Consider the following 27,007-nt stretch of genomic DNA (forward strand, 5'->3'; position numbering starts at 1 on the left):
ATACACTCTCAATATAGAAAATGAGAAAAACATGGCAAAGTACAAACCAACCTAGTCCACTAAACCCTTGATCTGTCTTCCATTTCTTTTCGAATTTTATACTAGAAAATTCTTTCCAGTGAACGTGCAAGTGTCTTGTCTTTCTTGTTGAAGGAACGTCTCTCTCTGTGTTTCTGAATGGAAATGGAATATGCCATTCACTTTGGAATATTTGAGGGACGGTCTCAATGTAAACTATATAGATTAGAGCAGCCTTTCCCAGACAAACTGTTTTTTGTTAAGAGGTCCATTCCACGCTGTGAAAAAATTTAGCACAAAGGTAGCAGCTTACAATAACATACACTTACTATCTCACAGTTTCTGTGGGTCAGGACTATGGGGGTAGCTTAGCTGGGTCTGTTGCTTCAGGGTCTGTCACAAGGCTCCATCAGGTGATGATCAGGGCTGACGTCTCTTCTAAAGCTGGGAAACTATCTTCTTCCAAGCTCAGATGACAGAATTCGATTCCTGAAAGCTGTTCTCAGTTTCTTGTTGACTGTTGGCTGGAGGATGCCCTCAATTCCTTGCCGTGTGAGCCTGTCCAATACAGCCACTTGTTTCATCAGACGCAACAGACTGAGTCAACCAGCAACATAGAAGTTGCAATGTTATGTAACCAATCAAAGACGTGATATCCCATCACCTTTGCCATATTCTATTAGTTAGAGGCAAGCTGCAGGCCCCACCCACACTTGAGGGAAGCAAAGTACACAAACCTATGAGTACCAGGAGGCTGTGACCATTAGGGGCCAACCTAGAGTCTCTCTGCCATAGGAAGGAAGGAGGGAGGAAGGAGGGAGGATGGGAGGGTGGGAGGGAGGGAGGGAGGGAGGGAAGGAGGAAAGAAAGGGAAGAGGGGAAGGAAGGAATGAGGGAAGGAGAGAGGAAACAGGGAGGGAGGAAGGGAGGGAGGAAAGAGGGAAGGAAGAAAGGGTGGGTATTGTGTTAATTTAAGGGTGAGAACGGCTGCATATTATATTGATATTTAGAAGATTCATAATGCCTGTTCACATATTAAAAGTTCCAAGAAGTCCTCTTAAATTTTGTTTACTCCAGTACTTCCCAAACATATTTGATCTATAAACTCTTTTTTCATTAAAAACTTTTCTGTAGAACACAGTTTGAAAAACATTGAATTGTAGGAGATATATAGATATAGATAGATATAGATATTTATGTATGTATTTTCTGTTCATCCAAAAGATTGATACTAAAACTGGGAGCTTGTGGATATATTCCTGGAATCCAAGAAATTCTGTATTTATAAATGTTGATGGCCATTTAAAAAATTAAGAGGAAAAAAAAATAATAAGAGGGGCAACTAGTGGGTCATCTGAATAACCCCTTATAGCCAAGGACTGCCATGAGATTTCATACCTCAGTGGGTATGGATGCAGTTACCATCACATTGGCATCGGTTAATAACACTTCAATGATCAAAGACTAATAAGAATTGAAGTAGGACAAACTTATGAATAATGTATTAAGACCAGATGAAGGCTAAAATTCATTATGGTCCACTAAGATTCCACAGTAGTTTCAACAGAGAAAACTTGTAGTAGAATGAGTCATCACACACCAAAAGCACTCTGAGGAATGCTGGCTCAGAAGAACCAGGGCCAGATCACTCATTAGAATATTCATGTGGAACATTGCTTTTTAGTTTCCACAAAATAACATTAACCATTTTATTAATATTGTTAATTTGAATTTAGCTGGCTTTATGGTCTTGCTTTTATTTAATCTTGTAAATTGGTTTGGGTATGATAGTTGTATGAAGCTATAAAAATAAATACTGTACCTACAGTTTTATGATTGCAAACATGGAAGTAAAACTGCAGTACAAATAATTCACTGAAGCTTCTTAGGGAACTTTTGCTTTAACAGATAACCATACATTACTCAAGATTGAGAAACACTGTCCCATTATTTTAATATTCCATTAATCATGGGCTGTACTAACTCTTTTATCCCAACTGGATTAATAACATTCAGTGCCATTCCCTAGTTTGACTAATCTGTTTTAAAGCCAAAGAGTAGACATCAATTTCAGTTGTCTCTTTCTCCTTCAATGATGTGTTTTAGACCAGTGTGCTGGTGACCATTGCCCAACTGGGGGGGGGGATGGGAGGAGCCTTCCTCACCCCCGTGCCCTCCATGGTAAGCTGCCCTTGTTGACAGGCATCAGGTCCCTTAGGAGGAATATTATAAAGAGGAGAAAAACAAGTTTTACTTTTCTATTCAGTTTTCTGCTTCAAGGCGTTTGTACTTTGCTACATTGGAAGATTTCCTCACCATCAGAGGCTCTGTCCGTCAGTCCTATTCTCTATGAGGAAAGAACCATGTCAGGTCTAGATTTTGTAATTTCGCCACCAAAACATAGCCCCAAAGCATCATGCTTTGAAGAGCCAATATGGAGCTAATTTTAGAAAGTTGTAAGCTCTGTCCAGTGAGGGAGAAGGTGCCTACAGGAAACTCTCCTGCGGGGGAGAGAGCAGAGAAAAAGAGATATTCCAAAAGGCAGACCATCCAGAGTCAGTAGGTGGTGGAAAGAAGACTGGAAAGGAGTCAGGTGACTTGGTTATGACTGTCCTGATGGGCATTTATTCCCTGAGTTACTTGGTGAAGGTTTTGCTCTAGATACCGGTGGAACTGAGGACACAAACATGTCATCAAATAATTTATTTCTCTCTTTGTTTCTTTCTTTTTTTTCAACTGTTTGGTTGTCCTGCTATCTCTTTAAAAAGTCTTTACCTACCCTGAGGTCATGTCATCCAGTAATTGCATGAGATGTTGTGGCAGAGGTAGGAACCCAGGGCTGTGGAGAAGGGAGGGGCCCACTGCTGAGAAAATTCTGGAAAGTCTTCAGCGAGAAGAATCCTATGAGATGCCCAGTCTGTTTTGCAGGATCATCCCTGGAATCAAGTGGAAAAAAAAATAGCTTATCAATCCCCAAATCCTATACAAATGTAATATATTAATTACAACGTCATGGGGAAACCTGGTAGCCAGACATCTGCTTTTTTCTTGAATCCATATTGCATTTCTCAGGCTTCCAGATTTGTAATTTGTCTTTGCGTTCCTAAATATTCGTGAGGAAACTGACTCCTGAACTGCACATTGAAAGCTGTTGGGTGTTCTGTGCTTCCCGCCTTGGGGACAGAGGTAACAAGGACAACCATGTGTTTTGTCCCTGCAGGTGGACCTCTGCTCTATGAGAACATCACGTTCGTCTACAACTCCGAGCAGCTGAACGGGACTCAGCGCGTCCTCCTGGATAACGTCCTGTCAGAAGAACAGTGCCGGGAGCTGCACAGCGTGGCTAGTGTGAGGACCGGCAGCCCTGCTGTGCTGATCTGGCCTGAGCATGAAAGAGCTTTGGTCCTGGACTTACTTGGAGCCAGGAAACCAGGCCTGAAACGTTACTTTCTTTAGGAGAAGGACATTGATTGTGGAAGCACTTTCATAGCCTTTGGTTTGGGGTGATTGTAGTTTTGTCCAGCTCTGGACATAGCTCTTGGGTCTGGAAGAGCTAGAGGCTTCATTCCTAGGACAACTGTATCCAGCATGTGCCCTGCCTATCATATAAAGTCACTGGGAAAAGTCTCTTTATTTTTATCAATAATTAATCAATATATTAATTATTTATGTTCTACCTATTTATACAGAAAGCAGTGGCACCACCTTATAATGAAAATGCGGGGTGAAAGTTAAATAAAGATGCCTCTTTTGGTTGGAAGAATTAATGATACCGGAATCCTAGAATAAAATGGAGACGGTTCTGAGTATTGACTTTGGTTCTCAGCTTTCTGGCAGTCAAGGCAGAAAGGGAGATGGGATGAATTCGTTATCCTCATTAATAAAGCACCTTGTATTTTGCTTCTAGGGAATCATGCTTGTTGGTGATGGATACAGAGGAAAAACTTCACCCCATACACCCAATGAAAAGTTTGAAGGTGCAACCGTCCTGAGAGCACTCAAAGTAAAACTTAACTTCTTTTGGATTTGAATTCCTAAGGGTCAACCCAGGATCTTCTGGGAATGGCAGATACAGGGAAGAGAAGGGTTTAAGATATAGACCTATCAGCTCATTGAAGGGAGCAAGTATGAAATGGCACCTTCATTGTTTTTAATCACTCCTTCATTCCTCCATTCGGTCATCAGTTGATCAAACTCTATTTCCTAGATTGGCATCTGACAAATAATACACAACCCCCTTGTCCTCAAGTAGCTCAAGGTCCAATGGTGAAAACGTACTCAAAAAAGTTATCAGTCTGTACTGCGAGAGGTGTTTTTTTAGAAGAGTGAGGAAAGTGTTCTGAGAGGAGAGGAGAGGGATAATTAGCTCTCAACTTTCCCTCATTTTCCTAAACCAAATCCGCAAGTCTGTAGTAGTATTCCCACGAGCCAACAGAGAGCTGAGCATCCTATATTGGCTTAATAAAACCTAGCATCTGTTTTCCTCCAGCCTTCCAATCAACCCAGTGGTTTCTAATATTCTTCTTTTTCTTCAGTTTGGTTATGAAGGCCGAGTCTCCCTGAAGAGTGCCCGTCTGTTTTATGACATCAGCGAGAAGGCTCGAAAGATTGTCGAATCCTATTTCATGCTGAACTCAACCCTGTATTTTTCCTATACACACATGGTCTGCCGCACAGCCCTGTCTGGTGAGATTCCAGAATCTGAACATGTTCCCTTTTACCCACAGTGAAATGAGAAAGAAAACAATGCAGAACAAAGCTCTATGAACATGTCAGACTAACGGTTCAGAAGAGTTCTACATTTCTAAAACAAAAGAAGCTTACTCACTCTGATTTTTCCCTTCCCTCTTTTTCTACTTTGCTGGTTCCCTAAAGTATTAGAAGACCATCACGCTGCCTATTTTCCCTTTCAAATCCATTTCTTCTGCTTGCTACAATCACACAGAAAAATCCCTTTCTGCTCTAGGTTTCACTTTTCAGGGTTCAAGAACCTGGAAATTACAGTCACCATTATGCCCACCAGCATTGAGGGGAAGCATAGAAGATAAAAAGGATTGTTGAAAGAAATGTTTTCAAAAGGCAGAGACCTCCTCACTCCCTGGCGTCACTATTTTTTTCTCTACATCTTCTCTTCTATACCCTCCTGAGGAGGAGGGGGGGAGAGAATATCACAGAAGTAGACTTTTCCACTTGTGAACCTTCAGCTGCATCAAATCTTTTCTTTTCTTAATTTTTTTTTTTTTTTTTTGTGGTACGCGGGCCTCTCACTGCCGTGGCCTCCCCCGTTGCGGAGCACAGGCTCCAGACGCTCAGGCCCAGCGGCCGTGGGTCACGGGCCCAGCCGCTCCGCGGCATGTGGGATTTTCCCGGACCGGGGCACGAACCCGCGTCCCCTGCATCGGCAGGTGGACTCTCAACCACTGCACCACCAGGGAAGCCCAAATCTTTTCTTTTTGACGTTTGCATTTTATCCTCATCCTTTGACTGCCCCACACAAAGTACAGCCCATGAAATGCATGGAATTTCTGCATGTATATTTATATCGGAGAACTTTTATAGCTGAAGAGACAGGTGTGACTTGCCTACAGTTTTTTACATCAAGTTCATATCGAAGCAGGACCAGAGTCTCTTCACGGTGCTTGCCCAGCGTTCTTTAGCCTGCTCTGAGTTCTGATCCTCAAATTTGCAAGGGGCACCAGCCACAGGAGAAGACAGATTGCCAGCTTTGCTCTTGGAGGTTACGGCATTCAATTTCTCATGCTTCCCTGTTCCCTTTTCTGGCAGGTCAACAGGATAGAAGAAATGACCTGAGTCATCCCATCCATGCTGACAACTGCCTGTTGGATCCAGAGGCCAATGAATGCTGGAAGGAGCCTCCTGCTTACACATTCCGGGACTACAGGTACCGCCAGCATCTGATTCAGAACCAAGCTTTTGCCCAACAGTTATCAAAACCCCATGGAAACTAGAAAGCTGATCTGTTTTGCTTGTCATCACATTCATCTCAATGAAGCAGAAATGCTCAAATAATCTTCTGAAGCGGCTGCCACAACTGAGAAGTGATTTCAGCATATCATATTTTTATCTTAAAAATCCCTGCACGATTTGTTGCATCTTATTCCACAGAATGCCCATTTTGTTTTAGTATAAAAAGTAAAGTTTATGTTTTTTTTTCTCACTTGGCTTTTATTTAAACATATTCCTTGTGGTATATGTATTAATATCTCAGTCTGAGAACACAGGGTGTGCATCTCAGCAGGCATAAGGGATCACAGCACATCATTTATCTATGTCTGCATTTTGTAAGTAAGAAACTGAAAACTCAGGACAAAAAAGTTTTGTCTTATTGAATGATATTTTACTGTGTAAAGAGTCAGTTGTAGTCATCATGTATATAACGTGTTAATTATTACTACACTGTGCTCTATACAAACATGTTTATTGAGCGCCCCCTATCTGCAAGACTTGGATACACCCCTTAGATCTCTCCAGCTACTTACGGAAAAAATACATCCTTTTGACTTACTAGTATAAAAGGAAAGAACAGAGTTTTAGATTCTGTGGGCGAGATCAAAGGGCTAGATTAAACCTAGCTAGATTTTATTTGGAGGAGGTGAAATGATAGATGAAGTTTGACGTATAATTAAAACTTTAACCTGAGTGGAATAAATAAATACTTCAGGGTTATGACCCTACATCTGATCTTACTCTTGAAGGTTAGGAGGCTCAATCATTTTAACGTTTAGTTCAGAGGAAACTTACTAATCAGGCTGGTCAGTTCATGCCCAGTCTGCAGTATTCTGCGGTGATGTTGTGTAGTCATATAAGAGTACAAATTGCTTCCCTTTCTTCTTACAGTGCTCTCCTATATATGAATGATGACTTTGAAGGAGGCGAATTCATATTCACTGAGATGGATGCCAAAACTGTGACCGTAAGCAAGCCTATTCTTGCAAATTTATCCAGCATTTTTAGTCTCGATTTTGCCATTTTCCAAAGACTGCTGGATTTCAAATATTTCTGAGCTTGAGAATTCATGAGGTGGAGAGAGATCCAGTAAATGTATACATTATAAAATGTTAGAAATGGAATCATCAATAAAAATCTTCTTTTCCTTTTTACAGATGGGTAATTTAAAGAATATATATTAAGGATCATATAGTTAGTTTGTGTTAGACTTAGAACCTAGGTCTTCTGATTCTTTGCCAAGTAATCTGATGGGAACCTAAAAACACCTATTCTTAAATCACCCACGACTATGACAAGTCAAATGACTCTACAGAATGGCTTTCAGGTACCCTGGTGCTCTGTATGTTAGGTGAGCATTGGCTTCCATACCCCTCATTATCCAAATTATGATATGCGTGTGTATATATATATGTATACATATATATACATATATATATATATATAAAATTCTGATAGTAAGTAAACCTATACTTGAAAATTGATATATACACATTCACACAGACACACGTGTTATATATTCATACTTTGGATGAGATTCTAAACACACCTTCGTAGATCAAAAATCAAAAGTTAAACTCAACCACCATCTTCCTAAGCAAACTAATGCCTTTGGACAACCAGCCTACTGAACACATATAAACTGTATAGCCAGAATCTTCGGTTTTTAAGCCGAACAGCATATGCCATGGTAGAAAAAAGAGGTTTTCCGATTGAGGAGATAATTGAATTATAAGTAGATTATGAGATATCTCTTTCCTCTATACAAAATCAAAATAGTTGAGACATGTATGTGATAGATTTCAAGGATTTTGCATTATGTAAGCTATTTCCACAACTTTTTTCTGCGTTTTATTTCTTTCCCCTCTTATTTTGTACCCTTTTCTTGGTCTCATTCATGGCATACTACCAGGGTGTAAGCAAATGATATAAAAACGATGTATTACTGGACTTAAAGGGAAAACCTATGGGAATTCTGGTTAAAATTGTCCAGAAACATTGATCTAATTAAGAACAATATTTCATACACTTTAATGTACTGTATATTTAAAAGGTCATGATGCCTCACACTCTTTTTTGTGAAAAGCTTAAATATTATCATGGGAGTATTTTGATGCTTCATGATTTGGGAAATTAAATCAAGACTGATGATCCAGGCTCAGTTTAAATGCCAATACAAAAATATCAACTTTTGATAAGCCTCTGTGCAGAAAGCATTTGATTTCTGAGCTCTGCTAACAGGTTCGAAACTGCTTGAATCTCACACAATTGGAAAGAAAATCAGGCAGGTGGTTGAAAAGATTTCTTTGCTTCTGCGCCATCTAGTGGCCATATTTGGAAATGTTCAATGTTTGAAAATAAGTAAGGCGGGAATATTATTGATATGTATGAATCATAAATGAATCATTAATTATGTGTGAATTCACCAATTTTTGAATTAAAATTAACTGTAATTCTGCTTTTTAAAGATGTGAAAGCAGATGCTACTCCTCTTTAAAAGATTTATACTTTTAAGATAAAGATGCAGCTATTTTTAAAAGTACTGAATCTAACCACCACCATCCCCTAAAAAAGTAAAACTAATTTAAACAATGTTTTAATGAAAAAGCTCCAAGTTGAGAGATCTATTTTCAAAAATTAGTTCTACTTCAGATTAATGCATATGGTAGAGTTTTGGGAGCATGTTGTAGATAATTAAAATTCTTAGTTAACCAGTGCCAATAACAAAGAGAAATGGACAGTTTTCCTTTTCAGTTTTCCCTCCCTTGATTCTGGAAGGAAAATTGGAGCAGGGAAATGCCCCAGCTTTGTGCTATGCAAGGAAGAATAGTCTCCTAAGTTCTTTACTTTGGAAAAATCTGGAAATTGTATAATTACTGAATGGTGGCTGAAGATTTACATTTATTCAAGGCAAGTACAGCACAAAGCCTTCTCTGACTTTAATCATCAGTTAGATGCAAATCAAAAGGAATTTTCTTTCATCATACTTGGAAGAGCCATGGATTATTTTCGACAGCAGCATATTTGTGAAACTTGGGTATTTCGTTATTTTGGTTTCTCTGTGCAAGTTTGAAAAAGATAAAATCCAATGAGTTCCATTTGCTTCATGAAAAACTAAACTCAGTGGGGCTGTGTTCCAAACGTATGTTTACAATCATTTAAACTTCAGAATACATTTTCCCTTAGAAGCAATGTCATTAGTGGAGCTTGTTTATTCCTCCGCATACCTGATCTATGAGAGGTGATGCTCTCCATTTGATAAGATTAGTCCTTTGTGACTCCACGTACCTGCAACCAATCCCAACTGCTTCAGGCAATGGATAGCTTCTTTTCCCAAAGTTCTTCATTTGTAAACATATTTTCAATTCTTCCATCAGAGACAAAGCATTAAATTGTTCCCACAGCCTCTCTTTAGTAGTGTAAGATGTTGATGCCAAGACTCTAATCACGTAGAAGCAATGGCAAGCACGTGTGGATAAGTAAGCCCTTGACCAGCACCAGGGAATGAGCAGCTCAGAAAAATTGAAATTAGATCCTAAAACCATGCGTATAGGAAGGCTTTCCTGTCCTGCTTCATATGTCTTCTAGTATTAGTTAACTTGCTGTTTCTGTGTGAAAATGCACAACAAATTCCTGCTCCAGAAACACAAAATCGGATTGATGCTGGAGGCACCAGTAACTAGGAACCTAGATTCACATCAGAAAGTCACTTTGATGAAGCTGCTTGAGAAAAGCAACTCTCTCTAGGAAAGACAAATCAACTCCTCAATTATCGTGAACAGAAGAGTAACCCAGAAAGTGACTGCTTTTCTCTGCTCTTCCTTTTAACACACACACACACACACACACACACCCCGCACACACACACACACACACACACACACACACACACACACCCCTCAGGATCTTTGACTACTCCGCTTACCTTTGACCTTCCACAAGTTCGTCACACAGTCTGGGAGTACCTACGTTAAGTAGCGTCCAAGGACTTCAGGAAACCTTCCAAATATTCCTCCTGAAGCTGGCAGTGGAAAAACTTAGCCCATCCCATTTTATGGCGAAGGGGACCAAAGGTTCTTCTAATGGTCATGTATCAACTCAAGTCAATTCAGAAAATAGCTAGTTAGAACTGGTCCATCTTATCAAATAGTACAACGATTGGTGCCACTTTCTTGCTTTTATTTCTAAGCTGTACTATGGAATAAGTCAGGTTTCTGTGTTTCCCAAGAAAGAAAAATGAACTCTGCTTAGAGCAGACACTTTATTCACGGAAGCAAGGCCCCTAATATTCCATTGCTTCAGCTTACTCAGTTTGGAGAGCCTGCTTGTTTGATCTAATGCTCTGGCTCAGGGCCCCCAGCAGTGCCTCTTTCCCTTCTACCCTGTCCTACCTAATCAGTAGTGGACAGCTCCATCTGAGCCAAGCTTGGAAGGACTGTGCCCATCATTCCAGAGCCCTGGAGGCCATGGAATTGGTCACCTGAAGGGGTGGTGTGTTCTGATCCCTGGAGGTATGAAAACATCGGCTAAGGACTACTGGGCAGGAATATTGTAACAGGAATTAAAGTATCACATGGGATTAGACTTGACTTTTAAAAAATTTTGTATTATGAGAAGTTCACAAACCATAAATGCACAATAAGGAATTAGAAAGGGTGCCTCCAAGGAACCACTGCCTAGGTCAATTATAAGAATTTGCCAGCACTCTACATGTCCCCTTGATTTGCTTCTGTCATTCCACAAATATTAAATGTACATCTACTTAGGCCAGATGTTGTGCTAGTGCTAAAATTAGAGACGTGAATTAAAAGAGAGAGCCTTTGCCTTCATGGAGTTTACCAGCCACCAACATAGCATGTATTGAGCGATTGCCATTTGCCATGGACTGTGCCAACCGTTTTACCTGATAACTTTATTTTCTGAATTAGGTATTGTTTTGACCTTATCTTTGTTTTACAGATGAGGAAATTGAAGCAACTTTCAACTCCAGGATTCCATTAGAAGGATAGAGAAGGGGGATTGTAGAAATGGTAACAGTATAGGAATTGAGAGTCAAACTTTCACTCTCTTTCTCAGGCCTCTATAAAACCAAAGTGTGGGCGTATGATCAGCTTCTCATCTGGAGGAGAGAACCCGCATGGGGTGAAGGCAGTCACCAAGGGCCAGAGGTGTGCTGTGGCTCTGTGGTTTACCTTGGACCCACTCTACAGAGAATTGGTGAGTTTCTGACCCACCCAGAAAGCCACTGAGACATCCTATAGACCTGCTTCATGAACTGATTTATCGGAAAAGCCCGTTTGATCCATAACCCTTCAGGGATCTTAGAGATCGTGGGGGAAAAACCAAACCAAAACCAAACCAAAACAAAACCTTTTACAGAATCCTTTCTGTCTGGTTTCCAACACTGGCTCTGTTTTCTAAGCAAGAACAAATTTTGTTAATCAGATCCGTAACCTAGCAATTACGCATTTGATGTTTGTAGGATGAGTTTGAGGAAAAGAAGGGCTATGAATGCAGTTCTTAATCAGATGAGTTCTTAGAAGTGAAGCTTTGCAGAAATAGACATCACAGCCATATTTGGCAGTCTCTAATTAGTCTTGAGTTTATTGATAAATTGTCGCATCAAGAGAGAGGAATCATTTTTTACTGGTCACTGGGAAGACTGATCTGTTTTCTCAACAAATCCTTTAAAAGTTCACTGAATAATTTATGAAACATATGTAGAAGAGGGTGAGGACACCTGAAAGTTTATCATTTACTACTATTAAATTAAATATTAAAATGTTGTTATTATTCTATTGGAAGCAGCTAAGGATACTTAGCCCGGGTAATAGACCGTGATCACATCCTTCTGGATGCTGTGGGCAGAGATTATGGTGTCTGTCTGTGAGGCTGCAGAGGGATGAATTAAGACCTCTGGATACAAGCCCCTGGGAGGAAAATCTAGGCTCAACATAAGGAATAACTTTCTAATTGTCAGCACTATTTGGTGGACTCGTCTTCTTTGGAAGTATTGAGTTTCTTGTCACTGGACGGCTCCAGTCAAAGCCTCAGCAACTGCTTGGCATGGAACGCTGAACCTGAACCTGAACCTGAAACTTCATGGCAAGGGCTAAACCGGATGACTTCAAAGTCTCCTCCAGCCTTGAGTCTTAATGAAGCTATGAAATTCTAGTGTTGAAAATGGCATTCTAATCAAATTTCCTCTTTACATCCCTAAATTGAATCCAATTTCATCAGAAACTTTAAAATGAGTTTCTCTTTCTCATATACTTTTTGCCATCAAACCTGACTCCGTTTTTAAGCCATATCCCCTAAGCATTCTTTCATATACTTCACAAATGTTTATGGAAGATCTACTCTGTGCCTGGAAAACTCACTAGGTAGGCCCTGGGGGTACACAGTTGAACAAAGCATAGCTTTGGCCACGAGGAGCTTGGAAAGGCTGAAAAGCAAATGACGGGGAGAAAACAGCAGTCTGCATTTACAGGGGGATAGCAAGGAAGACTTACGTATATAAGCGCAATCCTAAGAGGGCGGAGAATGATAGCCAGCCACAGAAAGAGATAAGAATGGTCCTGACAGAGGGAGCAGAGCAGGGAGAGATCTGAAAACTTCACTTCCTTCACCTGTAATTCCTCTCTCCTCCTGTGTCTCCACATCCACAGTGTCAGCGTTCCTCCACATTACTCCTTCTGGACTAAGGAAGCTAGGTACCTGAGTACGCAGTGCAGCTATCACATTGTTGAAAAATTGCCTCGCCCTTTTTTCTCTTTAGTGTTTAATTCAATAAACATTTAACCTGTTTTATTATTCATTACCTCAGCCCTCTCTCCCAAGATATTTTTTATATCTAAATAAGCTAACACAAAGTTCTCTTTGAGCCTTGCTAACCTGGCAAGTACAGAGTTAAGAAAGTTCTTCAATCTCCAGGCTGTGGCGACATCTAGTGGTCACAGACGAAAATGACCAGAGCCTCTGAGGCAACTGCTAGAAAATTTTGCCTATGACGTGACTCCCAGACTTTGGGAATCAACTGGCGATCTTTACAAACTATTGACATTTTGTCTACCACCCTTGGAAATTCTGGGTTAATTGATTTGGGCTGTAACCTGAGTGTCGGAAGTTTTAAAAGCTCTCCAGGTGATTTCAATGTGCAAAAAAATCTTCAGAGTCCCTGAGTTAGGCGTCTGCTCTCAGGTTGCATCCCTGGGCAAAGAAAGCCTGCCTATCAATACATCGTGAGAACTGGCAGACTTCCATGCTCATAGATTAGTTAAAAGGCACTGAATTCTCAAGGAGTATTTAGCAACATACACCGGTAAGGATGCCCAATATTAGAAGCTTCAGTTGTTTGTATAGAGACTTGCAGCTCTTAAACATCTTTCCTTTCAGGACGTACATGACAACAGTCTCCTGTGCATTCAGATTGCAACATTTTGTATCTACATCAGTTTGCTAATCAGCAAGATGTTCTCCCCATATTCATAAAAGTAATAGCCATTTTATTTGGACATCAAGACAGTTTAGTTTTCTGTTATTCAGTATATTTGGTCCTTGTAGGTGCCTTTTGGTCAACATTATGCTCAATTACAAGCTCTTGAATACAAGAGGCTTTGTTTCCAAGTCATAAAATGTTCTTTATATAACTTACTATGCTGGATATTGTGCTAGGGACTACCTATAGGAGATACAAACTAGATAAGACATAACTTTTATTTTCAGGGAGCTTAAAGTCAAAGTGAAGAGATAATACAGGGGCCTGAGTAATAAAAGCATAGCAAAGTTCAGTAGGAATTATTAGAGGCAAAAATGCATGGTGGGGACTTCCCTCATGGTCCAGTGGTTAAGAATCCGTCCTGCAATGCAGGGGACACTGGTTCAATCCCTGGCTGGGGAACTAAGATCTCACATGCTGCGGCCCATACGCCACAACTACGGAGCACACGGGTTACAACTAGAGAGCCTGCATGCCACAACTAGAGAAGCCCATGTGCCGCAATGAAGAGCCGGCACACTGCAACGAAAGATCCCACATGCAGCAACTAAGACGAGACACAGCTAAAAATAAAATTAATTAATTAAAAAAATGCATGGTGTTTAGGGGATAGAAAGAGGAAACCAGGAAAGGCTTCATTGAGGGGATGGCATTTGACATGAGCCTTAAAAGATGAGCATGATTTCCTTAGGGAGAGATATTTTAGACAGGGACAGCCCTTCATCCACTTCTGTATTTATTCATCAACTATAATACTCCCTTGCCAAATGTGTTGAGCTTTTCTGGACACAGGAAAAACAACAGTGACCAAACATGACAAGACTCCCTGCTTTCATGGAGCTTACCTTCTAGTGAAAAAAGACAACAAATAAGTAAAAGAATAAATAATTGAGGGATTTTCAGATAGTGAGAAATGATGTGCGGGAAAGAGAACAAGGCAACTGATCTGAGAGTAAAAAGAGCCGGGGGTGAAGTGTGAGGGGCCTCCAGACAAGTGACAAGAAGAAGCTAACCGTGGTAAAGGTCTTCAGAGGAGTATTCCAGGGGGAGAAGAGGTTGTAAAGGCCCAGAGACAAGAAGGAGCACAGAACAGTCAAGAAGCAAAGAAATCCAGGGTGGCCAGAACAGGGCATGCAAGGCGGAGAGCGGGCTGAAAAGAGGGCACAGAGGAGGCGGCGATCGGATGGACAAGCTGCTCAAGAAATATGAATTCTACTCTAACTGTACAGGGGACGCCATATTCCTTCCTCACCTCCCCCAGCCCCAGGAGTTACAGGAGAGGAAAGATTACTGTAGCTAACGCGTCGTAGACTAGAGTCACGATAAAGACGGTGAAAGGATGTGGGCGATTGGAGATGCCATTTGGAGGTAGACCAGCTGGGCCTGTTGAAGGATTGGTGTGGGGATAAGAGAAAGCATAGGATACAGTGGAAGCATCCTTTAAATCCTAGGGGCACTTAACCTGGACTAGGATGAGGAAGTCCTTCTCAGAGTGCTGTGTTCAGAGACCTTGTGGTAAGTCAGGAAGGTGGAATGTAAGGTGAGGCGAGAGGGGAAGACAAGGTGAGCTGAAGAAGAGAGAAAAGTCAGAGTCCTTATAAGCACATCAAGGAGGTGGGACCTGCAGTCTTCCCTGGTGGTGCAGTGGTTGAGAATCCGCCTGCCAATGTAGGGGACATGGATTCGAGCCCTGGTCTAGGAGGATCCCACATGCCGCGGAGCAACTGGGCCCGTGAGCCACAACTACTGAGCCTGCGCGTCTGGAGCCTGTGCTCCGCAAGAAAAGAGGCCGCGATAGTGAGAGGCCCGCGCACCGCGATGAAGAGTGGCCCCCTCTCGCCGCAACTAGAGAAAGCCCTCGCACAGAAACAAAGACCCAACACAGCAAAAATAAATAAATAAAATAATAAACTCCCACCCCCAACATCTTCTTAAAAAAAAAAAAAAAAAGGCGTCCCTGGTGGCGCAGTGGTTGAGAGTCCTCCTGCCGATACAGGGGACGTGGGTTCGAGCCCCGGTCCGGGAAGATCCCACATGCAGCGAAGCGGCTGGGCCCGTGAGCCATGGCCGCTGAGCCTGCGCGTCCAGAGCCTGTGCTCCGCAACGGGAGAGGCCACAACAGTGAGAGGCCCGCGTACCGCAAAAAAAAAAAAAAGAAGAAGATCCGACCTGGAGCGTGGAGCAATGGGAACCCACGTGAGGGTTGTGAGCAGTGAGCAGGAAAGGGTGGGGCTCGTGATTCAAGTGCAGAGAGTCCATCAGAAGCACGTGGGAGGGGGTGTGAAACAGATCCGTTTGGAAGCTGCCGCAGTAACTGAGTTAAGAGATGATGAGAGCGTAAACCCATGGTCCTCAAGCAGGAGCGATTTTGCGTCCTCTACGGCACATTTGGCAACATTTAGAGACATGTTTGGTTGTCACGACTTGGGGCCAGGCATGTGCCACTGGTTACCTGTAGTAGGCAGAAGCCAGCGATGCTGCTAGACATCCTACAATGCACAGGACAACCCACCCAACAGAGTTATCTGCTCCAAGACGTCAGCCGTCAAGGCTGAGAAACAGTGGCCTGAAGTAAGGCGACAGTATGTGCACTGCAAAAAAGAGGGGGCAGAACAGAGAGGACTGGTGACTTATCAGATCCAAGAAACCCTGGTCAGGCTTTGGGGGCAAATGGGGGAGCAGTGGTGGTCTCTACTGAGAGAAGAAATATGTGAAGAGGACAGAGTAGGCCTGTGGGGGAGAAAATGGTGAATTCAGCTTGAACACTGACCTGGAGAACTGAACTGGAGATCTCGGTGGGACCACAAAGCAGCAAGGGAAGCCAGCAGTTGAATATACAAGATTGCTTGGCAAGAGAGAAATCTTGGAAAGTAATTGCTCAGGACATAGGGAAGTTAAGAGAAGGTACCCGGGTAGGGATGGAGATGAGGTTTCATTCTTAGCCAGATTTAGCACCCATCCATGTACAGATGGATGCCTGGAAGTGTTGAGGAAGCTTCTGCCACTGATTAGTACGCTTGTAACAGCAATGTGGAAATTGTCTTTTTTTGCAGGAGCGAACACAGGCTGATGAAGTGATCGCGATCCTGGATCAAGCACAGCAAGGGAAGCACAAACCAAAGATCAACCCCAAAGATGAGCTATGAAAACGAGAGAAAGAGTGTTCTATCAGATATTTATATAAATTGTTAATCTTATGAGAACCTTTTTATTTTTGTACAGAGCCACGGTATATATTAACAGGTTACTATGAGTCACCAGATCTCCCTTCTGTGCCTAAGGATGCTTGCGTTGCTTTGCCCCTCTCGGTCTTTGTGTCTTGGTTTTTCAGCAGGTCATCTCTCAAAGCCCAGTCACGCCCTCCCCACCACACACACACACACACACACACACACACACACACACACACACACACACTTCATTTGCTGTAGATCCTAAAACTCAAGCAGAAAGAGTCAGTCCATTCTTGGCGAGACAACAGCTCCCAGACATGCCCACGTCTAAAGTTAGCATGTGATTTGAACTCAGAAGGCCTTCCTGGCTCCGTGCCTTTCAGCCACCATCTCCCCCAGGGCTGATGGCCATGAGTTTGAGTCTGAGGAGTCTCTGGTGAGGTCAGAACTGCTTCAGGTATTGCTGGCTTGAGGGCCCCCAAGCTCTGCAAAGGAACGACTCTGATGAGGACGGCGTGAGATGGGGGAGCTCAGCCTTCCCAGGGCCTGGGTGGAGTTTGTGACTCTGGTGTTTTCAGCAGAGAGCACCCTTACACTGGAAACTTCAATTCGCCCTGCAACCGGGTGCCAGAAAGGACTGCCCGAGGAGTTGTGTCTTTAAAAAGGTTGTACAGGGGTTGAAGTGGCATGGGTCTTCATCCCAGTGACTTTGGAAGGAAATCTTTAATCCCACCTGCATCAGGGCACCATGGCCACGTTGCCTGAGAGTGGGCTCCACTGTTGAGAAGGTGTGTCTTGTTCTTCAGCAAGAATAAAATGGATTTCTGATTGATTCCACTCTCCATCTGCATATATTTTGGGGGCCCCTTCTCTTTGGTGCTCTCCAGCTCACGGATTTTAGTGCTTGTATCTGATTTTTTAAATAAAGGGAGCCTTCTTTTAATATTTGGCGTTTATTTTTCTTCCCCCAAATGTTTCGTTTGTCTCCAGGTAATGGTTTTGTGATCCCCCAGGAGCTTTGGGGACCACCCGGGGTAACACTGGGCCATGGCTAGCTTTGCTGGCAGGTGCTTTGGGGCCGCAAGAAGGTGGGAGCATTACTTGTGAAGAAACAGATGGTTAGCAAACAGGTGTTAATCCAGAGAACATCTGGTCCTTGGTGTGAATTTTAAGGAAGACACTGCAGAGACAATGTTTTGGGGGGTGGGGACTGAGGTTGTTCTAGCTGAGGGAGTCTGCTCCACTAACCCATGGGAGATCGTCTGCCTCTGTGATGGGCAGTGGTAGAGGTTGTAGCCCTTAAGAGAACCAACAGATAAAAGCATTTTCTTAAAATCACATTTACTTTCTGCCATTTATGATCTTGGGTGCTGGTAAGAACATTCATCCTTTGAGACTGAAAAATTGGGTCATAATGATTTATGCGCCATCTGTTTTTCACCCAACCTTCTGGCTGCATTTTCATCATGGGAGAGTGAAAAGAGCATCAGATTATAATCCCAGCCTGATCAAATATGCTCTGCTGTGTGACCTGGAGCTACTCTCTTTCCCTTTCTGGGCTTCAGTTTCCTTCTCTGAAAATGACATCATTGGCTGTCATTGTTTCCAAAAGCCCTCCCTCTTGCTCTAAATACAAAACAAAGCTAAAATGAAACAAACCATAAAACTGATTTTAGAAATACTCACAAATACAACCAAATTTACTTCTACCAACTTTTTCAGAATTGTGAATGGGTCCATTATGTGTATGTGTGATTTTAAGACTGGAAACCTAATTTTAGGGCTGAAAATCCCTGAGCTTTGGAAAGGGAGGTCGCTATTTGTCTGCTCTCTTACTGAGAAGCATTTGCTGGCACTCGGATTTGCTGATAGGAGGTTCTGGCCAAGGATCTAATTTCTGTTTTCTGGCAACAAGGCGTCAACAAAGAAAACAGTCTTTGGCTCCTTGCAGCCCACGCTTCCTGGATGCTCTGGGCGCTCTGGGAGAGGCTAGGACTCCAGCACTGACTGCCATTCAGCCCCACAGACAGTGAGCAGAGACCTCAATAGATGGGCATTGGGGTAGATCCCCATCTTGTTTCCTTGCTGACAGCGCAGAGTCGTTATTCTTGTTTGGCAGGCTACCCATGTCCGGTTCTACCTGGGACATCACGTATACTCTCAAGCATTTATGTTTTAATCTGCCCCACATCAAACCATACACAATTTCATTCAAATATTAGGGAGTGTCATCAGACGATTTTTAAAAGATCAAGCTCAGGAATTTCAATCTATGTGATGTCTAGTCCCCTGTGTAGAAGGATGGGAAAGCTCATTAGAATTTCTGTAGCTTTTAGAGCTCAAGGAGGTCATAGAAATCACAATTCAATTCTATCTTTCTGTCTGGAAGGAAAAGGAGGCTCAGAGGTAATAAAAATGATTGTGTGTTCCAGAATTTCAGCAGGAAGAGCCAGGGCTGCTGAATTGAGTTACACGAGAATCCAGGCATAGGGCAGCGTCCACTAGAGGAAGGGGTGCCTTTTTCTATTTGGCCCCCAAATGCTGATTGCTCATCAATCCACAGCCCTGCAGGACTGTGTCACAAGGGGTGCCTTTTTCTAATTCACTTAAAAGTACTGTATGTGCTTGAGGCAGCCTAGGCTAAGAAGCCCAATTTTTATGACTCCAAGTCTAGGACTCTTCATCGATATCACTTGGAGAACAGCCACTTGTCTTGATGACTATCCCTTGCGTAAAAAGCCTGCAGGTTATTTATTTATTTATTTGTTTGTTTATTTATTTATTTATTTTTGGCTGTGTTGGGTCTTCGTGTCTGTGCGAGGGCTTTCTCTAGTTGCGGCGAGCGGGGGCCACTGTTCATCGCGGTGCGCGGGCCTCTCACTATCGCGGCCTCTCTTGTTGTGGAGCACAGGCTCCAGACGCACAGGCTCAGTAGTTGTGGCTCATGGGCCCAGTTGCTCCGCGGCATGTGGGATCCTCCCAGACCAGGGCTCGAACCCGTGTCCCCTGAATTGGCAGGCAGATTCTCAACCACTGCGCCACCAGGGAAGCCCAAAGCCTGCGGTTTTACAGAGTTTATTTTTTCACCCGTATTGTATTGAATGTTTATGACGCAGAACAGGTTCTCACACTAGGAACCCCAAGAGCTGTTCCAGGCCCAGATTATGATGCCCATTTTATAGATGAGGAAACGGAGAGCAGTGAAGAGAAGTCAGAGCCTGTGGTCCCTGGGCTTGGAGTGTCCATGTCTGAGGCAGAAGCACAGTCTTTTGAACAGGAGGGAAGAAATAAAGTACCAGCTTGTTTGCCCCCAGGCATATTTAATCTAAAATCGCACATTCATGTAAAGAACAGAGTTAGGTTTTTATAAAATCTAAACTTTTTCTCCTCCTCTATTTTCCTGCTGATGTGTGAAGGCGTATCTCCTGTGTGTATCTCCTCTGAGGGATTTTGATCGTGGTTGCCTAATTCAATGAAGCAAATACCTGGCGGCTGGCCCTGCTTTTATGAAACTCACAAAAGGGAAGAAGGGAAGAAGGTTCTAGTCAGGGGCCATTTTCCTCTCCCTCCAAGGCAGAAAGAATCTGGAACTTCAATTTCTTCTTGAGAAAACCCCGACACAGGACAGAGTGATCTCTTTGGGTGTGTGAGGCACACAGTCTTCATCACTGCTTTGTGCATAGCATTTTCTGGTACTTCTTCACCTGAGGAGAAACCGTGGAATGAGTCAGTACCATTTAATAACATATACCTACGAGTTTTAATTGCAGTACAAATGCTGAATTATTTCACAGAAGACAGCCATGGGGAACAACTCGCTCACTGACGTCCAGAAAGGAGGTAATGAGGGCCACCTCACTAGTTCTTGCTGCCAAAGAATGAAACATCCCAAGGTGACTGACAATGGTATGGCTGAGAAGTGAGAAAAAGTTGAACTGTTCCCACATCCAAAACTCTTCCGGGAGACAGGAGCCACTTGCAGAAACTCCCAAACTGCAAGTTTGATTGAGCCCATGGTTATGATCCCTGGCTACATCCTGCCAAGAAGCCTGTGATGTGAAGTGACCTCCCCACACAGCCCCTCATCCCACCCGCAAATCTTCTACCCCCAGATAATTTTTTTTTTTTTTTTTTTTTTTTTTTTTTTGGCGGTACGCGGGCCTCTCACTGTTGTGGCCCCTCCCGTTGCGGAGCACAGGCTCCGGACGCGCAGGCTCAGCGGCCATGGCTCACGGGCCCAGCCGCTCCGCGGCATGTGGGATCTTCCCGGGCCGGGGCACGAACCCGTGTCCCCTGCATCGGCAGGCGGACTCTCAACCACTGCGCCACCAGGGAAGCCCTACCCCCAGATAATTTGATGTTTCCAACACGAGACACAAGGGCCCGTTCCGTTTTGGACCTGGGCGATTTCCTCAGGCACACTGAGACACATAACGTCCACCACCGTTTGAGCTCACTGCTGGGTAGCAGCTGCAGGCTCTTGCTGTCAGAGTCTCCTCATTCCCACATCCCCGGGTAAATCACGGTGTTTTCTGTGCCTGCTTCTGACCTCGGAGGCCAGACAGCGTCAAGTCTGGAACAATCTGATCACTGATCCTGCCTCGCTCTACGATGGATGGCATCAGCTCTGTGAAAAGCTGGCTTTTGAGTGACTCACCTCTGAAACTATGGAATTTGAACTCAATAATTTCTTGAAAGATCTTATGAAGAACCCACCAGAAAAATAGCCAAACAAAATGTTCCAGCCCCCTCTTCTCCTGACGCACATTGCTAGGGAGGAAATTCTGCGTGCTCTGTTAATTCAACATGCAACCGACCTTTTCTGGTCACTTGCTATGATACACCTGGAGAGAGGGTGAACATGGTAAGTCTTGCCCTTTCTTTCCCTGTTAGGTTACCGGAGATTGAGGATAGAGCAGAGTTTGACAACATTTCCACCTTAATAGTCCTTCTCTAAGCCATCTTCTGCTTTGCAAGGGCCAAGCAGCTGCCTTCTCTATCCGAGTCTTCTCTTGAAACTGGGAATTGGGTGTCACCCATCTTTCTGGGAACTCTTGCCCTTGGCCCGTCTTGTCAGATTCAGGTAACTTCCCTCAAGACAGAGGTACCTAAAAAGGCCCTGGAAATCCTAGCTAGACCCCAGTTAAACCCTCCTCCTTCTTCCCAAGCTGACATTGTTACCTCTGAATTACTATCTGATGGTGGGTGGGGATAAAAGTGGGGATCAGACAAGAAGGATTACCTGTTATGTCTCATCTTTTTCCGTCTGTAAATCATATATCCCATTGTTTCAAAGGGTTGTAATCATGGTTGGCATTTATAAAGTTTTTTTATGACCTTGAAGCACTTGGCAGTCATATGTAAGTACATAATTATCTTAAGAGACACATCAGTGCAATCTTCATTTTGTAAGCAGAGAAGGGAACAGGCACAGCGAAGGAGGTATAGGAAAGCTCTGGTCATTCATGAATTCATTCCTTAGACAGTTTGTTACTTAGTAGTGGGTTTAGAGAGGGGTTCCAAAATGAGTATGATTTCATCCCTTCCTTTAAGAAATTCTAAGTACAGTGGAAAAAGTAGATGTAAACTGATGAAAAATATAGAATGAGGTAAGTGCGGTGACAGAAGGGTTATGATAGAGGCAGGTACAAAAAAAAAGGCCATGTGAGTTCAGAGAAGGAGTGGCTGGAGAGAGGGAAGGCTTTGCAGAGAAGGTGGCAGTTAAGCTGGGTCTTGAGTGACTGTCTGTCACCAATAAGCAGAAATGAGCCACAATGTCCTCAGCTGAAAAAGTGTTTGAATTCGAACTCAGTAGTTTCTTGGGTTTTAAAATATTAAATTTTCAGAAAAGTTGGAGAGGTTATTTTACAGTTGTTTTGAAGGTGGGGTGGGGTAGGATCTTTACTACAAATTTTTCTGGGAAAGCATGCTAATGAATGCTGTGAAAATCCAATTTATGAATACCAATTTAAAAGTTTTATTTTATTCCCTTGTGAGGAGGTTTTTGTAAGTGGGTGGAGTGAGGCCGCTGAGGACCAGGTTTCCTGCTGAAAAGCAGAGCCCCAGCTGGCATCAGAAAAAGCTGAGGGGAACCCCATCAATCAGGTGCTGGGAGATGAGCTCACGCAGCGGCACTGCCCTCTGCCCGTGGGTCCAAGAAAGCTTTTATCCCATATGCCCCGGGGCCAGTCCACTCTCTCAAATTCTTACACTTTCACCTTAGAAATAGGAATAATGACAATATTCCAGCCCATCTGATGATATTCAGGAATGCTTTCTGCAAAGCCTAAAGCATCTGGTAAATCAGTCGAGCTTATGGTGAAACCAGAGAGCTGTGGAATGTTTTAGTAAGGACATCTCTTTCAATGTCAAACAGGGAGCAGAGTTTCAGAAGCTTTGGGGTTCCTTGGAAGCAAACCGTCTCCAACAGGCATTAATGGGGCATAATTAATGCTCTTTCCTCACAAGATAATATGAATCAGAATTATACTTATTTGGAGTTATTATTGGTAATTAAATAAATGCTATTCAGTTTTTTTCCTCTCAGTATCCAAGTTATAACAACATTTTTTTAGCACAGTTGGATTCTGAGAAGTCTTAATATGCAATTTATCCTACCTTTAGCTACTTCAAGTAAAGAACAGGCACGAAGGCATCGTGGGACCTCCGCTGACTACACAGAGTCAAGATTCCTGGAGAACGTTCCATTTGCCTTCGCTGTTTAGCATTGCGGTCACTAAGTGTTTCACAACATCCCAGGAGACGGGACCGTTATTCACACAGAGGGAAAAAGAAACCCAGAGTAGATGAATAAATTGACTTAAAGTCATAGTATTGATAGATGTCAGTTTCCCAAATAAAAAAAACAAGCGGTTGTACTCTCTAAGGTTGTTTTGCAGTTCTGATCATTTTTTATGAAAAGCTAGGAGGCGGGAGGAATTACCATGAACTGATCTGATTCTAGGTCTCCCCACTCCCCCATACCTTCTGGAAATCCAGAAGGAGGCTCCTGTCTTCAGCAAGATGGTTGCTACCACTGCTCTGAGGGTACCAGGTCTGATTCCAGCTCTGTTCCAGCATACTCCGGTTTCCTTATGAGGAACGCTCTGAATTTCTCTGAACTTCCAAGCTGCAGGGCTGAGCACAGGGTACAGATTTTTCTCCCAGTCGTTTGGCTTCTGAGTAATGGTTTTTTTGTCTCTAAGGGTAATAAAAGTACATCTGATGCTGCTCCCTGTACCATGAACTTTGCTTTGAAGCACCATTGATCCACTTCAAAGGCTGAGCACCACTCGGACAGGGAGATGCTGTTCCTGGGGACCCCGCTCTACCGAGGTGTGCCCACCAACCCGGGACACACTGCCCACCAAAACACTTAAAGACCGGGGGTCAGACATGTCAAATGTGACAGATTGGCATGCTGCAACTTCAAACTGCTCTACCTTCGGAACCAGCCTAGAATACCCATCATGCTTTGAACTCTATGGGGAAATGAAATGCATCGTTTACATGCAGACGGATTTACAAATTAAGTAGAAAAATATCTCAGTCCTCAAAGCCGAGCATAGAGTGCTTGTGGTGTTCAGTCCACATTGAACTGTTCAAACCTGGTTAGACTGGGGAGATCAAGCCTGTGGTGGAAACACAAGGGAGAATCATGGTCACAATAAGGCTTCGTATTTATAGTTCAGCAAATGAAGATCGCTGCAAATAACAGACTGCAAGTTGGAAGGGGCCTTAGGGAGCATCTGGTCTTACACCCCTTATTTTAGAGTTGGGGAAACTGAGGCCCAGAGAAGAGGTTATTCACTTGATTTTACTACGAACGTTACTGGTAGAATCTGAGCTTAAGTCCCAGGTAGCCCCATCCCTGGAGTCAGTATACAATAGCAGGGAAGGCTCAGATTTTATGCCTCCTAGACTTGGAAACCCTTGCTGATTTTACTAGCTCTCTGATAATGGCCAAATTTCTCATCCTCTCATTTTCAATGTCTTCATCTGTAAAGGGCTAGTGATAGCTATCTGATGAGTTGTCATGAGATTTAATTGAGATAATAGAAAGAAAACACAAAGCACTTAGCAGGCCATCATTAAAAGGCAATTGTTAATTTTTCCATATCAGAATGCCTCAACAGAAGGAAAACCAACTATGATCTCTCTAGCAATGTTTTCCAGCTCTCATGACATTTTTTTTTAAATGCATTTTCCCATGAAGCATTTTGGAATCTTCAAAGTTAATTTTCACACTATTAGATTTAAGATTTATCTCTGGCCCCAAATAACACACTTATTTCTGGGACAGGGGCACAGGAGAGGGGAAATTTGTTGTACAAAATCGAGAGGGTATTTCAATTCCAAACTGACTGTCAATCATCAGTCTAGAAAGGAGATGGCCGCCTTTCCTGCAGCCACCTTATCTGGCCCTTCTGACTTCCTAGCCTCCCCGAGACCAGGACAATTCAATGGCTTTTCCTGGTCCTCTCTGTCTCAGCATGTTGAGAAGCACAACAATTTTCATCTACTCCTTTCACTAAACATTCTCTCACTTGCTTTTCCACCGTGTAGGAAACACAGAATCATCGTTTAGCAGCAGAGGGCACTGTCGGCATATTTTGCCTTAAGGGGTTAAAAAAAGAGATGCCTCTGTGCATTCATTCATTCATTCATTCATGTTGACAAGTCATGGCTTAATATCTGTTGTGTGTTCGGTATTAGGAGGGGTGCTAAAGTAACACAAGAGGTGGACTGAGAGTCCAGGTTGGGAAGGCTGCACAATAAAAGATAAGCATGGTACCTATGCAAACACAAAGGAAGTGTGTTTTGGAGATTTTTGAAGAGAGCAGAGTTTACAGTAGGCTTAAATAGCTCAGGAAGAATTTTTTTTTTTTTTTTTTTTTTTTTTTTTGCGGTACTTGGCCTCTCACTGTTGTGGCCTGTCCCGTTGCGGAGCACAGGCCCCGGACGCGCAGGCTCAGCGGCCATGGCTCACGGGCCCAGCTGCTCCACGGCATGTGGGATCTTCCCGGACCGGGGCACGAACCCGTGTCCCCTGCATCGGCAGGCGGACTCTCAACCACTGCACCACCAGGGAAGCCCACAGGAAGAGTTTTTGAGGGAGTTGGTCTAGAGCTGTTCCTTAAATGATGAGCTGGACATGGAATGGCAAAGATGAGGCAAAAGGTAAAATAGACAGCAAAACCAAAGAGTCTTGCGTTGCCATCAACAGCGGCACTGTAACCATGGCAACCTCTACTGCAACAAGTATTACCTCTATGTCTTATAACAGTCATCACGGCTCACGTGGATGGAGGCTTTCACAACCGTGACCTCATTTGGCCCTTGCTGAAATCCTGCGACTTCAGCTCTACAGGTATTATTCTAATTTGACCAGTAAGAACGCTGAGACCCTTAGAGGGAAAGTGACGCGCTTAAGGTCACACAAGCAGTCTCTGTTAGGGCTAGGATCCCCAAACTAGTTTTTCTCCCAGCTAATGCAGCAGGAAACCATGGCTCTTGTGACACAGACTCTCAAAGCAAAGAGAGTTTGGGATGCAGAGTAATAGGGTAAGCTTCAGCTGTTAGGCTGGCTTCAGGTTACCAAGAGCTTGACCAAGAGTTAGACTGCGGTATTGGGGCTTGATCCCGTAAACCTCAGGAAGGTTTCTGAGGTTTAGGGAAACTAGCGATGGGTGGTTCTTTGCTGCAGTTGCATAGCAAATCTGGCACACGAGGGAATGGAAGAAAAGGAGAGAAATCAGGATACCAATAAAGAAAATATTACAGGATTTGAGGCTGTGGTGGCAGTAAGTGGGAGTGGTCTGCTCCAGATGGGAGGAGATTTTATGATTGCCATTAACTGCTGGCACATAGAAATAATACAAAGAAGATTGACCTTTAAAAACATTTTTAGGGCTTCCCTGGTGGCGCAGTGGTTGAGAGTCCGCCTGCCGATGCAGGGGACACGGGTTCGTGCCCCAGTCCGGGAAGATCCCACATGCCACGGAGCAGCTGGGCCCGTGAGCCATGGTCGCTGAGCCTGCGTGTCCAGAGCCTGTGCGCTGCAACGGGAGAGGCCACAACCAAAAAAACAAAAACAAAAACAAAAATTTTTTAAATTTATTTGTTGATATTGTTGATTTACAATGTTGTGTTAGTTTCTGCTGTACAGCAAAGTGACTCATTTAACTATATATACATATATATGTGTATATATATATATTATTTTTCCTATTCTCTTACATTATGGTTTATCACAGGATACTGAATATAGTTCCCTGTGCTATACAGTAAGACCTTGTTGTTTATCCATCCTATACATAATAGTTTGCATCTGCTAACCCCAAACTCCCAA

At 43.3% G+C, this 27,007-nt stretch overlaps 1 protein-coding gene across 3 annotated transcripts in view; it reads left to right on the forward strand.

The window, feature by feature from the left end:
- P3H2 (prolyl 3-hydroxylase 2) overlaps window positions 1–25,569 on the forward strand; it is a 153,759-nt gene extending 128,190 nt beyond the window's left edge. The window contains exons 10-16 of one of the 3 annotated variants that reach the window (XM_027108917.1): window positions 3,239–3,366; window positions 3,926–4,021; window positions 4,554–4,704; window positions 5,803–5,920; window positions 6,877–6,952; window positions 11,062–11,202; window positions 23,281–25,569. In XM_027108917.1, the coding sequence (XP_026964718.1) occupies window positions 3,239–3,366; window positions 3,926–4,021; window positions 4,554–4,704; window positions 5,803–5,920; window positions 6,877–6,952; window positions 11,062–11,202; window positions 23,281–23,466 (896 nt within the window). In that variant the 3' untranslated portion in view covers window positions 23,467–25,569. Of the gene's footprint in view, window positions 1–3,238; window positions 3,367–3,925; window positions 4,022–4,553; window positions 4,705–5,802; window positions 5,921–6,876; window positions 6,953–11,061; window positions 11,203–16,536; window positions 17,605–23,280 lie in introns of those variants that run through there. The other 2 variants (XM_027108928.1, XM_027108938.1) reach the window with 2 other exon arrangements.
- Window positions 25,570–27,007: the final 1,438 nt, after the last annotated feature.

This window comes from Aethalodelphis obliquidens, unplaced genomic scaffold (assembly GCF_003676395.1).
Source record: "Aethalodelphis obliquidens isolate GAN/ISIS:26980383/991018 unplaced genomic scaffold, ASM367639v1 scaffold1, whole genome shotgun sequence".
NCBI classification, from domain to species: Eukaryota; Metazoa; Chordata; class Mammalia; order Artiodactyla; family Delphinidae; genus Aethalodelphis; species Aethalodelphis obliquidens.